The 16,527-nt window shown below is 40.4% G+C and overlaps 2 protein-coding genes across 3 annotated transcripts; one reads left to right on the top strand and one right to left on the bottom strand.

Moving 5' to 3' along the window:
- The first annotated feature begins 42 nt into the window (after window positions 1-42).
- gmpr2 (guanosine monophosphate reductase 2) lies at window positions 43-5,954 on the top strand. Its single transcript, XM_041985542.1, has 10 exons — window positions 43-150; window positions 630-779; window positions 1,514-1,633; window positions 1,817-1,900; window positions 1,989-2,162; window positions 2,264-2,345; window positions 2,555-2,661; window positions 4,850-4,892; window positions 4,986-5,145; window positions 5,219-5,954. The coding sequence occupies exons 2-10, from the start codon at window positions 693-695 to the stop codon at window positions 5,406-5,408; spliced, it is 1,047 nt and encodes a 348-aa protein (XP_041841476.1). The 5' UTR covers window positions 43-150; window positions 630-692; the 3' UTR covers window positions 5,409-5,954.
- A 974-nt stretch (window positions 5,955-6,928) lies between these two features.
- On the bottom strand, window positions 6,929-15,273 carry si:dkey-183c6.9 (tripartite motif-containing protein 16). Of its 2 annotated transcripts, none has more exons than XM_041985541.1 (2): window positions 14,940-15,273; window positions 6,929-8,470 (listed from the first exon to the last, which is right to left on the bottom strand). In XM_041985541.1, the coding sequence occupies exons 1-2, from the start codon at window positions 15,261-15,263 to the stop codon at window positions 7,307-7,309; spliced, it is 1,488 nt and encodes a 495-aa protein (XP_041841475.1). In that variant the 5' UTR covers window positions 15,264-15,273; the 3' UTR covers window positions 6,929-7,306. The 2 variants fall into 2 exon arrangements, with proteins under 2 accessions (XP_041841475.1, XP_041841474.1); XM_041985540.1 differs by lacking the exon at window positions 14,940-15,273 and adding an exon at window positions 12,245-12,808.
- Between the last annotated feature and the right edge of the window lie 1,254 nt (window positions 15,274-16,527).

Below are 16,527 nucleotides of genomic sequence, written 5' to 3'. Positions count from 1 at the left end.
AGCTAGACGCCTACAAGCTAGCAAGCTTAAAAAACTACAAGGGGCTGGAAGTTTGTGTCCCTCACTATAAAATTTCCTGCGCCTACAGTGTAAAAAGCAAGCCGAGGCGGCAGTGCACCACAGATCAAATCAATCGTACTTTTTCCAACGGTAATTATTTTATCTTTTACAAGTTTCAAATTACTTAGCCTTTTTGTATTTATTAGCTCATATTTAGGAAAAACGTTCTAGTTTTTATAAAGTAAATCCAGTTACTACACTGTTAGCTAGTGCAACCTTGAATTTTGACAGCGGTTGAAGAAGCAACGCTCTTTTTTTCCCCCTTATACAACACGGCATGTGGATCCCGCTAGCAAGCTAAAGATACACTTATTTCATTTCAGCAACATACAGCAATTCCATTGCGATTAATCTTTTAAAGCCCTCACAATGGTTCCAGCTTACTTTTATTTGTTCTATTAGTCATTTATGCCTCTTTTTCGGTCTCTTCAACTTGCACACAGTCTCCTTCAGTTGTCGTTTGATGACATTTCTGTGTGAATGTGCAGGACGGAGAGGGAGGGGCAAAAGAACGACAGTGAGGGAAAAATGACACAAAACATCCATCTTGACCTCAGTTTCCTTTGCAGAGCGAAATTCCAGGACCTGCTTCTGCTTCACTTTTTTATTTCCTGTTACATCCAAAATCCAAAATGCCTCGCATTGAGAATGACATCAAGTTGGACTTCAAGGATGTGCTCCTCCGGCCAAAGCGGAGCACACTCAAGTCTCGAAGTGAAGTAAGAAATCCAGCTGTGGATTCTTTCCACATGAAACCTGACTGACCCAAATGCAGATGTTTCCATTTTCTATCCATTTGTCAGTCATGGGAAATGAGCACATATCTATATGAACATTTAGTATTTATCCAGAAAGAAAAGCACATTAGCTCCTCTCTATATTATGACAGAGAAGTACAACAAACCTACTTTTATGCAATATCACTGCACACTGCTTTGTTATTGTAGATACACATGATGAACTATGAAAAAAGTGTTTTGTTAAATGTTAATGCATGCTTTACAAGTTAGATAATGTGGTATTCACAGAATAATCAACTTGTTAACACATAACAAAAAACAACAAAAAAAAGTACATTAGCTTTATGTATGATAAAGATATCCATGTCCTGTCCACATTACCAAGTAGTGTGTGGAAAGGGTGAACATATAGCCCACAAGCTCTCCAGGAACACCCAAAACATTGCTCTTATGCAACAGGCCCAAAAGTATAGCAGGGTGCAGCAGAAGGTCACTTTACACCATCCAGAGCATGGATCACAAACTTTGATTCAATGGATATGGTTCTCCAACAGGTTGTTGTCAAATTCTGCACAAGCCTCTTTATGACCTATTACATGAGTCAGGTGTGTTGCAGCAGGTAAATATGTAAAACCTGCAGGACACAGGCCTAAGAGGTCTGCATTTGGTGATTCCTTATCAAGAGCATCATCCGCTGTCCTCTTCTGCTCCAGGTAGAGCTGATGAGGAGCTTCACTTTCAGGAACTCCAAGGGCAGCTATAAAGGGATCCCTATTGTTGCTGCCAACATGGACACTGTGGGGACATTTGACATGGCCCTAGCTCTGCACCAGGTAGGCTGTGCGAAATTGCAATATTTTAATCTTAGGTTACATATATGTATTTTTTTTTTAACTTTAAAAAGAATAGTGTGAGGGCAGACTCACTACAAATTGTTTTCGTTACCTGTTTTCTCCAGCACACATGTTGGCTACTCCACAAAGACAACTCCAACTTTTTCTTTGTTTCTCTGCTAGTTCACTCTCTTCACTACAGTCCACAAACATTACTCTGTAGATGACTGGGTGGAGTTTGCAGAAAAACATCCTGAATGCCTGGAGGTACTCATTCATTATTGCACTTTTTCACATGATTAGCTGTGGAAACTGTTGTAACACTCTCCTCTGTGTGTGTTTTTCCACCATTTAGAGTGTAGCTGTCAGCACAGGAACTGGAGACGGTGACTTTGAGAAGATCTCAGCCATCTTGGCAGCAGTGCCTCAGTTAAAGTACGTCTGTGTAGATGTAGCAAACGGCTACTCCGAACACTTTGTCCATTTTGTCAAAGATGTCAGGGAGAAGTTCCCCTCTCATACTATAATGGTAAGAAAACATCTGGTAATATCTATAAAATACATAATGTGGGATAAAAAACTAACATGTCTTGGAGAAGAATGAATAAAACAAACCTTTAATTTGCTCAGGCAGGAAACGTGGTGACAGGAGAAATGGTAGAAGAGCTGATCCTGGCAGGTGCTGACATCATCAAAGTTGGCATCGGACCAGGTGATAACAGCGTCACATATTTTGACTTATTTTAGGTTCCCTGAACATACAAATCCTGTAGTTTCACTTTACGTCTCTGTAGATTTCTATCTTTTTCAGGCCATGGTTGACCATATGACACATTCTAGTTATATGATTAAGTCAAAGTTTATTTTATAGCAACTGACATTCATATTTAATGATCTCTTTACTCTTGTCGTCCTCTTCAGGGTCTGTGTGTACCACCCGCAAGAAGACTGGGGTTGGCTACCCTCAGCTCAGTGCTGTGATCGAGTGTGCAGATGCAGCCCACGGCCTGGGCGGTCACATCATCTCTGTGAGTAAATCTATGCAGTTTTTGAACATGCAGAGTTCATTTAGTGTGGTAAGGAGGTTCTGGGTTTAAACCTTTTCATGTGGAGTTTACATACTTTCCCCTGCATGTGTGGGTTCTCTCTGCACATGCTTCATGCTGGGAGGACTATGGGTGAATCCCATTTCACCCCTTGGCCCTACCCCTTAGCCCTTCCCCTTCGTTTTGCGCGTTCACGTGAAGGGGTAGGGGTGTCCCAATTCCTTTTAGGACCGAGGGGTAGGGGTAAGGGGTAGGGCTATATACCCCTTCAAACGAAGATTTTTCAGAGGCACACTTGAAACGGAGGGGTATGAAAAATTTCCTGTTCTATATGAGAAAGCAAGTGTTTCTACGCACATCACGCTTTCTTGAGATGCAGGACAACACACACTCGCAAAAAAAAAAAAAAAAAAAAAAAAAGGCACAGAGAAAAGAGCGTATACCAGCACACACGATTAATTTTAATGGCATGCAAAATTCGTACTTTGCGTCCTACATATGCCTGTCGATAAGCAATAAGTCAATTAATTGCACGGTAACGAAAAAATGAGCGCAACAAGTTTGCCGCCGCGATAGTTTTCATTAGCCCCCCCCATCTTACTGCACCATAGACTGTGTATGACAACAGGTTTCACTATGCAGTATCTCGACTAAACGCTCTTGTGGAGTGATCTCTCTCATGTCATGTTTGACAGCAGCATGTAGCAGCACGAGACCGTGGTGAACCACTGTGCGAGCCGGTACGCTGCGTTTGTTTACAGGGCTACTCTCACGCATCGGCCGTTAGTCTCGTGCATTTGAATGGCTTCTTACGCTCTCACGCTAAACCTCCGATTTCTCACGCTGGAATACACTTTAAGAATAAACTTTAAGAGCAATGCCGGCTAATATTTATTGGTTTTTTTTATTTAGTTTCTTCCAGTATCTGTGTAAAATGTTCTTTAGTGACTACTGATGACGTATGTGACTGTTGAAGGGGTGTCCCAATTCGTAGGGGTGGACTTTTCAGCCCTACCCCTTCTAGCTCCGTTTTAAGGGGTAGGGGTAAGGGGTAGGGCCAAGGGGTGAAATGGGATTGGGCCTATGTCTTTAGTTGAACCAACTTTCGATGCATGCAGTTTGTCAAATGAGTTTATCTTCTGCTCCATGGATAATGCCTGTGACCCAGTGATATATTTGACAGTAAGATTACAGTTGTAGGAGTGCATTTACAAAAAGAAACCTCAGGCATCAAATTGATCATATTTGTAATTTTCTGGTCCCAGATGAAATTCAGAGTAGTTTTTTGTGGTGCAAATGTGATTCAACCTCAATCCACCAATTAAACATGTCAAAGTTTAAGCTGAACAGCTTTTGTCATTTCTACGGTTAGCTTATTGAACAGTTATTATGTAATGGGGAGGTTGTGGACCCAAATGCACCATAGTGAGTCAGGAATAAAGGAAGAACAAGCATTTATTATTTTCTCCGGGTAAGGGTAAGGTCAGGTGGCTTGGTCAGCAACTGCTGTGGGTACAGGTTGGTATCGAACCCCGGTCACCCGCCTGCCAGGTAAACAGGTTTTTCACTGGACAACAGAACTGGCAGAGAAGACAGGACTGGTGAGTGAATAGAAGTCCAGGAGATAACAGGAGGATGTACAACTGTTTAAAGCGGGTGAGACTCACTGCGATAACTTGTCCTTCCAGACGTGATTCAGGTTAATACGGATATTGAGCAGGGCTGAGATGAAAGGAAAGGAAAGGAAAGGTCAGAAACAGGCGGGGTTGGAACCAGGGAATCAAAGACGACTTCTCGCAGATTCAGGACAGGGCTGAGCTGCGAGGCGGTGGTCAGGAGCGGGCAGAGTCTACAACAGGGAACAGTCCGGAGATGAATGCTGGAGAGTCAGGCATGGGAGCAAAGACAATCTGGCAACTATGGAGTGAAGCAGGACAGGTTATATAGGGACACTGATTAGGTAACTGGCAGGTGGCACCAGCAGGTGGAAGTGGTTGAGCTGATGAGGGAATGGCAGAGCCAAGGAGCAGGAGGTCACAGCTGAGTGTGACACATAATATTGTTCCCTTGTTGTTCAGTCACCTGAAACCATCTTTCCAAATTGTGTACTGTATATCTTGATAAAATTTCCTCAATTAAGTACATTCTGCTTCCCCTCTCTTTCACACAGGATGGTGGATGTACTTGTCCAGGAGATGTCTCAAAGGCTTTTGGTAAGCTTGCGTTTTTATAATGCACCTTAATTCCAAATACTGTAGAGTTGTCTGTTAAAAGAGGCTTGTTGCTCCCTACTTTATGACTTTCAGGTGCTGGGGCAGACTTTGTGATGCTGGGTGGCATGCTGGCTGGCCACTCAGAGAGCGGTGGGGAGATCATTGAGAAAAATGGCAAGAAATTCAAGCTGTTTTATGGAATGAGCTCAGACACAGCGATGAAGAAGCATGCAGGAGGCGTGGCTGAATACAGGTTAGCTTCTGTCATTTTGCTGCATTTGAGAAAAGTGAGAGAAAATTCACACACTGCATGTTTTTGCCTGCAGAGCATCAGAGGGTAAAACCGTGGAGGTTCCTTACAAAGGTCCAGTAGATGTCACAATACGAGACATCCTGGGAGGGGTCCGCTCCACCTGCACCTACGTTGGAGCAGCAAAGCTGAAGGAGCTTAGCCGCAGGACGACTTTCATCAGAGTCACCCAGCAGCTCAACACCGTCTTTGGCAACGACAGCTGAACAACCACCTCAGCTCGGCTCCAGCGCAGACTGCCTGACTTCCAGTTGCTGTATGTGTACTGATCATGTGAAATCACAAGTGAGCTGATAAATTTATTGAATCTTTTTAGCCTCTTTTTAGCCTCTTTAAGCGCAGGTTAACATGATTAGAAACTATTTCCAGCACGCATTTTGAGTCCTTTTAGACATGAAAAAATCCACAGAGTATTCCAGGGGTTATTCCTAAATGTAATGTAGCTTTGACCCCACAGTTTCATGAATGTTTCCTCTTCTCTGTCTCATCATTCCACTGCAAGGTCCTTTTAACTATTTATTTATGCACATTTGTGGCTGTTTTAAACAGCATCTACTGCATGTCTGTACTGTTTGCAGAGATCATGCAGCAAGCATTTGTCCCCAACTTATAAGATGAAAGAAAATATTTTAAATTATTTAAAAATTAGCACATTAGAAAAGGTATATTTTTAAAGAAAAAAATCATTCCATCACCCATATTTTGCACTTTAATGATGCTTAATTTGAGTCTAATATTAGTCTCAGTCTAAGTCTTAAAGAACAGTTTAGAGACCATAGTGTCATACTTTTACGTGCTGAATACAATCTGAGACCACAAACCATATATAGTATAGAAGAGTGTATTTACGGTTATTTGTCTTCTCTGGTCTAAGCTGCTCATGATTATTACCAAAGTTTGTGGGGTTTATGTTGCTGATGCACTTGTTCAAGTAAATTTATTATTCCCTGCAACCTTTAAGGTAAGTGTTATTTTTTGGGAATTGGGTTAATTAGATTTTTACCATCAGCACTGGAAATCTTTTATTGTCAAGCTCTTGGTTCCGTTACTTTTTCAAGTTCTCTGTTACACATTGTGTGTTTTAACAAAGTATTTATGTGGCCAAAACATAAAAAAAACCTCTTTTCATTTCACATAAAATCAATAAAACATTTCACATCTTCACATTTGACTGGTTTTTATTATTATTGTTTCTGTGAAACAAAACGCTGATGCTTCATTGTTGCTATGCAGATGTTCTGTAATGTGTTGCATGATGTAAGAGCAGAGACGTTCTATTACAATTAGATGCAGACAAACACTTAAAACTGATAAAATCAAACTACAACCACAATTAAGACATAAGGTACATATTGCTAAATATAGCTAAGGTGTAAGATGTGTGTTTTGAATGATCTCATCCTATTTTTATCCCTTATTTTTTTATCATAGTACATTCACAACACCAACCTAACTATCAGTTATATTTATAACCGAGTTTTATCCCTGTTACTTCTGGTAAATGCATTCCTGGAAATGTCACCAATGAGTTTATATACCTCCAGAAAATAGTTTAAAATCAAACTTTCTTTCCTGATCTGTTTAGATTCGTCAGTGTCACGGTAAATAAATAAAATATATAAAGATTCAGACCTGTGACCTGTCTAGGGTATACCCTGCTTCGCCTGATTGCAGATGGATGGTTTTTTCAATTCACATTTTATCAAGTCAATAAACTTCACAGCTCAGCATTTTTCTGGTTTTATTGCAAATTAAAAATGTGTTACAACTTAGAATACAAATACCACTGAGTTGTCAGGTACAGAGTGATGTGTAGTAATTTAACAGTGACACATTAACCACCAGCAGATGGGGATGTGCACGTTAAATTGACAGGCAGAAAGAAAAAGACAATTCAGTTTAAAGAAAATGATCAAGTTAAAAGATTCTAAAACAAATTAACATATATTACCTTATCTTAAACGGAGTGTATTTTGCATGCTTGTAATTACAAGTTTATGACTCATGATTTATTACAATGTAGTAATTTAACAGCAACTTAACACCAGTCAAGTACATTTATACTCAGTAAATGACAGCAAACAACAGATCACCAGAGTTCTACTTATTGCAAAAGTTCACAAACCGCGTCTGTGACACACGGGCTACCAACAGTTGTTCCACAGGAACACCTGAAGTTGTAGCCGGAGAGCTGTTTCCTGCGATACCCTGTCGTATCTCTGATGTAAACCTGCCCACATGAGCACTGCCAGTTCTGCGGAGGCCTGGATTGGATATTTTCCACTCCCAGTTGGACAAAAGGGGCCAGGCTCCTGTTGTTGTGACTCATCTTGATTGTGATGATTTCTTCTCTCTGATACTGTCCAGTTCTGCTAAAGAAGGACAGGGTGGAGCCAATAAAGTTCCAAAGCACCTCCACCTTTTCAGGTCGTGGTACAGACTCATTTCCATCCTCCCCCTGATGTGTGAGCGATGCAGAAGAAACACTCATTTGGTTACAGATTATTATACCATCTTCCTCTTCTGAATTGGATGGTACAGCAGGAAAATCATCATACTCTGTTGTAAGATAGCCAAGCCGGTTATCTTTACAGAACAGTCCATAGACAGGTCCTTTCTTTAAGTTATTTGTGGACTGTTTGTCACACAACCCAACCATCCAGTCAGTGTCTTTGGTGAGACTGACCACCCACCTCTGAAAGTTGGGAGCTGACTGGGTACTACTGATCAGAACAGTGGCAGAACATTGTCCCAGCCAGCTGTGGTAGAAAATCTTGCGCTTGTCTTTGGACAGAGACATGCTGGGAGTAAAGCTCTGTGGTTCAAAGATCAGGTCTGAACCAGTGGTAAGGGGCTCCTGGTGGTTTTCAGGGTCGACCAGAGCTAACAATGATTCTACAAACTGGGAGGCTTGCTTCACCATCTTTTCACCATTCCGCCTTATCTCCTGTACCAGTTTGTCACGATCCTTTCCAGGCTCCAGCCCTCTCCTCAGATCCACAGCTTTGGCTTTCTCCACATCCTGATGCACCTGAGAATACATCTGCAGGAATTTGAAGGTGTCCGTCTCTTTCTGGGCTGCCTGCATGCTGCTCGAACTGGTTCTGATGGACACCATACGGCCAGAGACTGAACTCTGGACACTGGTCAGAGAGATGTCACGCAGGTTAGTTACTGCTTCAATAAGACGCACACTACAGCGACCCAGTTTCTCTCTCTCTCTCTTCTCCCACTTCTCCGGGCTTTTATTATCATCATCAGTTTTCTCCTTTAATACTTGCTGCTCAGCTCCGAGTTTCTCCGTGAGCTCCTTGTGGGCTGTGGGGAAGGTCTTCATATTGTGTAAGCGGTGCTGGTCTTCAATGGCGCAGGAAACGCACACACAGGTCATGTCGTCCAAGCAGTAGTATTCCAGGAGTTTGCCATGGTGAGGACATTTAATGTTGCCATCCAAAGCCATGGGTTCAGTCAGAGGATGAGTCTGCAGCAACACAGGTGTGGTCAGGTGGGCCTGCAGGTGCTGAACGCACATGGAGATCTCACATTTCATGCAGGTCTTCCGTGCAGGTTTCCTGTCCTCCTCTGGGCACATATCACAGAGAATCCTTTGAGGATCCTTTGATATGTTGTCAGACATCTTTTCAAAAGCAAGAAGATCCTGGTTTGATTTGTTGGAATGATATTCAGTGTTAAATAAAATCCTTAAAGTCCTTCTTGATGTTTTCTTGTTGATTCTTTTGATGGAAAACTGAGCATGAAATCCAGTTTGTTAAATTGTTTTTTAATTTTGTCTGTAGTTCGAAAATCTTTAGTCTCTATGTCTTGTTTGCCACATCAGCACTAAGCAGCCGCTCTCACTTCCTAATAAACACTCACACAACCAAACATTGATGGGGTGGAGTCTGGCAGGGTGCCTGCAGCCGTTTATTGGCTTTGGAGTTAAGTTTCATTTCTCACGAAATGAGCAAACAAAAACCTACTGGAGAGAGAAATGATCTATGGCTTGCAAAGACATTTCTTTCTGAGGTGCAAAGGATAATTGTTTGTCGTAATTATAAGAAAATTAGAACAGAAATTTATAACTTAAAATGTTATATAATTAAAACGGGTCTTTCTAAACCTCTTTCAATGAAAACTAATACCACATCAGGCAAGGCAGGATTATTTGTGTAACACATTTCATGTACAAGACAATTTAAGGTGCTTTACATAAAACATAAGAAGCATTACAGTGGGTTGCAGGAAGCAATAACAAGTGCATTAAAACAAACTTTAAAAGAAATAACATAAATTCAACAGAAACAGAAAAAAAGATAGAATAAAATAGATAAAATGCAAAAAAATGAAGTTCCAATGTAGGAAATTAACAGTTGTTTTGATAATAGGAAGCAAATAGAAAAGTTTTTAACCCTGATTTAAAACTGCTGAGAATTTCAGCAGACCTGCAGTTTTCTGGGAGTTTGTTCCACATGTGAGGAGCATATTACATACCTTACATCCCTATTTTATTTATTTGGTGATTGATTTTGCCTGTCAGACTGTATTGAACAAAATACTTTATACTGTAATACTACAGTAACTTGTACGAGGTACATATTATCAGCCAGTAGATGGAGACAAGTACTCTTAAGTGGCAGCTAGAAAGAATATAATAGATCAGAGCATTTTACCTGAAGGACAACTCATGCTCTCTCCTCCTGTAACCATTGATAGTTTTGTTGGAAACCAAACCACATGAGCACTGCCATTCCTTCTGGGGGCACTTGTGAGTATTTTCAGATGTAAGACCACAAACAGTACATAGAACTAGAGAGTTTAAATGATAGATGAGAGGGTGTTTAGTAAGAGTGCATTTGTGGGTCTTTGTCTTCTCTGGTCTAAGCTGCTCATGATCATTACCAAAGTTTCTGGGGTTTTATGTTGTTGGTGATGCACTTGTTGAGGTGAATTTATCATTACCTGTAGCCTTTAAGGTAAGTGTTTTGTTTTGTTTTTTTTACCTCCACCAAGGTGAAGGTCATGTATTCAGTGGTGCTGGTTTGTCTGTCTGTCTGTCTATTAGCAACATAACTCAAAAAGTTATTGATTTAGATGAAATTTACAGGAAATTTAAGAAATTGAATAAAAAAACATGTGATTAGATTTTGGGGGTGATCTGGATCATTGCCTGGATGCAGACATTTTTTAAATGATTCTTTACTACGGTGACATGGGAATATTTTTGCCATTGGGTCTTCTAACTCAGAAATAATGTCCACAATCACTGACAAAAACAAAAACAGAAAAAAAAAAAAAAAAAAGATGTCTGGCGGAGGTCTGCTATCTCTGAGTGCTTCTACTTGAAAATTCACTTTTATCAGATTTCTACCATCAGAACTTATATTTTTTATGTCTAGCAATTGCTTTCATTACTTTTTCAAGTTGTTTTCATGTTACAAATTGTCGTAAGCTTTTAAAAATATATACTGCCAAAACATTAAAATACTGTTTTAATTTCACAACAGTCAATAAAAAATTTCACATTTTCACATTTGATTATTTTTTATTGATTAGATTATTAGCATATTTTTTATGTGAAACTAAACGCTTTAGATTCATTGTTAAAATGCAGATTAAATGTAAAGTAGTGTTGCATGATGTGAAAGCAATGATATTCTAAATAGATTCAGATACAAACTGATCAAATCAAACAAATGCCACAATTAAGACAAAAGGAAATTGTTGCTGCATTAAAAGTAAATCTCTAAATAATTTATCTGAAAGTAAGAGAAAACAAAAACTTCAAATAAACTCATCATTTTATTCCTCATTATTTATCACATTGTATGCATTTGACACCAACCTAACAGGAAGTTGCATTTATACTCATTGATCAGCAGAATTTCAACAATTAGCAAAGCTCACACACTACATCAGAGATGTATGGCCCAAATGATTGTCCACAGTAGTTACAATTTGACTGGTAAGACGAGGTAAAGCTGTTACATTTGGAGCACTGCCGCTGCTGCTGCTGCTGGCCGCTAGTTTGCCCATCTTGTTTCCCCAGGTGAACAAAGGGGACCAGATCCCAGTTGTTGAGGCTCATCTCAACAGTGGTTATTTCTTCTCTCTGGTACTGACCAGTTCTCATGAAAAAGGACAGTGTTGATGCAGTAAAGTTCCAAAACACCTCCACCTTTTCAGGTCGTGGTGGGTCTTGTTCTTCTTCATCCTCATTCTGATATGCCAGAAATGCAGAAGAAACCCTGAATGGCCTCCCTGCTTTGGTCTGGCAGGTCCTCTGTAGTCCAAAGCCTCCTGAATTGGATGGTGCATCAGGACAATCATCATACTCTGTTGTGAGACAGCCAATCTGGTTATCTTCACAGAACAGTCCATAGACAGGTCCTTCCTTCAAGTTTTTTGTGGACTGTTTGTCACACAACCCAACCATCCAGTCAGAGTCTTTGGTGAGACTGACCACCCACCTCTGAAAGTTGGGAGCTGACTGGGTACTACTGATCAGAACAGTGGCAGAACATTGTCCCAGCCAGCTGTTGTAGAAAATCTTGCGCTTGTCTTTGGACAGAGACATGCTGGGAACAAAACTCTGTGGTTCAAGGATCAGGTCTGAACCAGTGGTAAGGGGCTCCTGGTGATTTTCAGGGTCGACCAGAGCTAACAATGATCCTAAGAATTGAGATGCTTTCTCCAACATCTTTTCACCATTCTGCCTTATCTCCTGTACCAGTTTATCACAATCCTTTCCAGGCTCCAGCCCTCTCCTCAGATCCACAGCTTTGGCTTTCTCCACATCCTGATGCACCTGAGAATACATCTGCAGGAATCTGAAGGTGTCCGTCTCTTTCTGGGCTGCCTGCATGCTGCTCAAACTGGTTCTGATGGACACCATACGGCCAGAGACTGAACTCTAGACACTGGTCAGAGAGATGTCACGCAGGTTAGTTACTGCTTCAATAAGACGCACACTACAGTGACCCAGTTTCTCTCTCTCTCTCTTCTCCCACTTCTCCAGGCTCACATTATCATCATCAGTTTTCTCCTTTAATACTTGCTGCTCAGCTCCGAGTTTCTCCGTGAGCTCCTTGTGGGCTGTGGGGAAGGTCTTCATATTGTGTAAGCGGTGCTGGTCTTCAATGGCGCAGGAAACGCACACACAGGTCATGTCGTCCAAGCAGTAGTATTCCAGGAGTTTGCCATGGTGAGGACATTTAATGTTGCCATCCAAAGCCATGGGTTCAGTCAGAGGATGAGTCTGCAGCAACACAGGTGTGGTCAGGTGGGCCTGCAGGTGCTGAACGCACATGGAGATCTCACATTTCATGCAGGTCTTCCGTGCAGGTTTCCTGTCCTCCTCTGGGCACATATCACAGAGAATCCTTTGAGGATCCTTTGATATGTTATCAGACATCTTTTCAAGAGCGAGAAGATCCTGGTTTGATTTGTTGGAATGATATTCAGTGTTAAATAAGTCCTTAAAGTCCTCCTTGATTTTCTATTGTTTATTTGTTTGTAGGAAAACTGAGCATGAAATACAGTTTGCTAAATTGTTTTTGAATGTTGTCTGTAGTTGGCAAATATTAGTTAGTCTCTATGTCTTGTCTGCGACAGCTGCACCAAGCAACAGTTTTTACTTCCTGATAAATACTCCCACAATCAAACACTGATGGGGTGGAGTTTGAAAGGCTGTTGGTTTATTAGCTTTGCAGATAAGTTTCATTTCCCACACAATGAACAAAGCCCAACTAGAGCGAGAACTGATGTATAGCTTGTAAAGACATTTGCTCCTTTAGTTCTTTTGTTGCAAAGTAAATTAGCTTGTCTTAATTCATTCATGGCCAAATGTTAAATTACAACAGTAATTTATAATAACGTAATATTTAATTAAATTATCACAAATCTCTCAACAAAAACTGATATCAAATCATTTAAGAAACCAGATGGCATTTGCAAGTTTACAGCCAAGTTTATGCAGCAAACTGAAATTAAATTAGTGTAAATAAAGAATATTTTTCATAATGTTGGGTTTGTACTGTTGCATAAATGCATTCCTGCAGATTTGACCAGAAAAGTGTAACTCTTTAGAGTATTTCTTGATCATAGTGAGTTTGTTTAATTACTTTATTGTTAATATTTTACTGGTTAATTTATCAGTTAGGTCAGTTGCATCAATTATAAGACACATAATATATACTGGTTTATGTATTTATTAATTTAATTCACCTGTCAGAGTGTATTAGACAAAAATTATTCATACTATAATACCACAGTAACTTGTGAGAGGTCCATATTCTCAGCCAGTAGATGGAAACAAGCACTCTTAAGAACCACTTAGAAACAATTAGAAAGATTAGAGTTGGAGAAGAAATGGCCGTTGCTACAATAAAAACAAGACCAGAAACAAACTATATCATTTCCATCAAGAAATATCCAGCTGAAGATAGTACATTATCTATATTAATACATGTACATTTTGTACTCTTATAACATTCATTTCACTAGTTTATAATGTATGATGTACTACAATGCAATTATTTGACAGCAACTTAAGACGTACACATTCATGCTCATTTAAGACACTAAGAGCGGAATATTACCAGTTAGCAAAGTTCACAAACCACCTCTGCAGTGCATGGACCTCCAAGAATCTTCCCACAGCGGCAGTTTGCCTGACAGGAGAGCTCGCACATTCCTCTCCTGAAACCATTGACAGTTTTGTTGTAAACCAACCCACATGAGCACTGCCAGTCCTTCTGGGGGTGGTTCGTGGTATTTTCTTTCCCCAGCTGGACAAAGGGAACCAGCCTGTGGTGACTGAGGTTCATCTGAAATGTGATTATTTCTTTTCTCTGGTATTGTCCAGTTCTGTTGTAGAAAGATAGTGTAGAAGAATTCAAGTTCCAAAACACCTCCACCTTTTCAGGTCTGGGGACAGGATCAAATCCACCCCTGTCTGATCTCAGGAGGGAAGAGTTAACCCTGTAATTTCCAGATTTTAATCTAGTAGATTTTAGTTTAACATACTCAGTGGTTGAAAGACAACGAAGGTGGTTATCTTCACAGTGCAGTGCATAAATAGGATCATTTCCGAGGTTTCCCATATAGCAATTATTGCATACCCCAACCATCCAGTCAGACTCTTTGGGGACACGGATCATCCAGCTCTGAAAGTCTGAGTCTTTTTCTTTGCTACGAATAAGAAAAGTGCCACAACATGTTCCCAGTGAACGATTGTAGTAAATCTTCTTATTGTCTTGTGAGAGAAACATGCAAGGTCCCAACATCTGTGGCTCAAAGATCAGGTCTGAACGAGTAGCAAGGAGCTCCTGGTGATTTTCAGGGTCGACCAGAGCTAACAATGATCCTAAGAAGTGGGAGGCTTGCTCCAACATCTTTTCACCATTCTGCCTTATCTCCTGTAGCAGTTCATCACGATCCTTTCCAGGTTCCAGCCCTCTCCTTAGATCCACAGCTTTGGCTTTCTCCACATCCTGATGCACCTGAGAATACATCTGCAGGAATCTGAAGGCATCCGTCTCATTCTGGGCTGCCTGCATGCTGCTTGAACTGGTTCTGATGGACACCATACGGGCAGAGACTGAACTCTGGACACTGGTCAGAGAGATGTCACGCAGGTTAGTTACTGCTTCAATAAGACGCACACTAAAGCGACTCAGCTTCTCTCTCTCAGTTTTCTCCCATTTCTCCAGAATCCCAGTTTTGTTATCAGTTTTCTCCTTTAATACCTGCTGCTCAGCTCCGAGTTTCTCCGTGAGCTCCTTGTGCGCTGTGGGGAAGGTCTTCATATTGTGTAAGCGGTGCTGGTCTTCAATGGAGCAGGAAACGCACACACAGTTCATGTCGTCCAAGCAGTAGTACTCCAGGAGTTTGCCATGGTGAGGACATTTAATGTTGCCATCCAAAGCCATGGGTTCAGTCAGAGGATGAGTCTGCAGCAACACAGGTGTGGTCAGGTGGGCCTGCAGGTGCTGAACGCACATGGAGATCTCACATTTCATGCAGGTCTTCCGTGCAGGTTTCCTGTCCTCCTCTGGGCACATATCACAGAGAATCCTTATGGATCCTTTTGAAATCTTATGTACATTGTCAGACATGTTTTTAAAAGAAATAAGATCTTAAAAAGTATCGCCCCCTAGGTTGTCAACTTTTGAATCAGAAAACAGTCTTGAATTAGTATCTTTCTTATTACTAGCAGTCAGCTGTGACAGCTTGAGCTCTGTGTCTCAGTAAAAACATTTCTTTAAACTGTCCACAGAGCCTATAAACGTTCTGTTCAATAGTGCCACGTGTTTTCCCTGAAGAATTTTTACAACACCTTATCTTTTAACCTTTAAACTGAAAAATCACTGTGTACTTTAAAGTATAAATACAGTACTCTACTCTTATATAGTTAAAAATTAATATTCATCATACAGATTGTATGAATTAAAGTAAGTTTATATAGTTGTGAAGTTTATTAACAGAATTAATCCAACAGAATACAGCTGTGCATACATGTGGATATAATTTTATTTGAATACTGGGTGGAGTATGAGTATGTGCAGACAGTGAATCCTCTGTCAAAGGATTTTTTTGTTTGTTTGTTTTTAATTATTAGGGGGGTTTTATTAGGACAGTCTAAAAATTATTATTATTATTATTATTATTATTGTAACAATGTTTTCTCAAAGAAAAATGTATTTCAGGGATGAATAGCAGATGTGGGCTGCACCCATGAAAATCTTACCAAAACTTTTTAATGTCTGGCAAATACCAAACAGTTTATTCTGCTATTGACTCTTGTTTTGAACTTCTGTTATCCCAGGAGCAGAAATATCAGTGCCAGATTGGCGCCTGATTAACAGTACCTGTGAGCATGCACACCTGTGAGATTTTGCAACCAGTGGAAATCCCATATCTCTAGTCTGTGACCAACCTCTGTCCTCCAGTGCTTGCCCCCACAGATTTGGATTATTCAGAGACTAAGAGAGAGACAAAGAGACTCAGGAGGAGCTTTCCTCAGTAGTCGACAGGCTGTTGTGATGGTTTCGTCCAGATGCTATTGAGGCCCTTCCTAAAAAAAATAAAATAAAAATAATATTAAAATAATCTGAATTATTTCTGCCTTGTCTAATACAAGCAACACCGCAGGTTTATTATTCTATTTTCACAAATAGAATAAAGGGTTTACAATCTAAATGCTGTGTAGGATATTTCAGTCCAGGTTTGAAGAGTATTGTAGTTATTGATCAGGAACTGGTCTAATGTGGTCTATAGGTTGCTAAAATTCAGTGGAATCGCCCGTTCAATGTGAGCAATCGGAAG

The sequence above is a fragment of the Melanotaenia boesemani genome, chromosome 5 (assembly GCF_017639745.1).
Source record: "Melanotaenia boesemani isolate fMelBoe1 chromosome 5, fMelBoe1.pri, whole genome shotgun sequence".
In the NCBI taxonomy this organism is placed as follows: domain Eukaryota; kingdom Metazoa; phylum Chordata; class Actinopteri; order Atheriniformes; family Melanotaeniidae; genus Melanotaenia; species Melanotaenia boesemani.
Note: the sequence above shows the minus strand (reverse complement) of the source record. Positions and strands in the feature narration are given on the sequence as shown.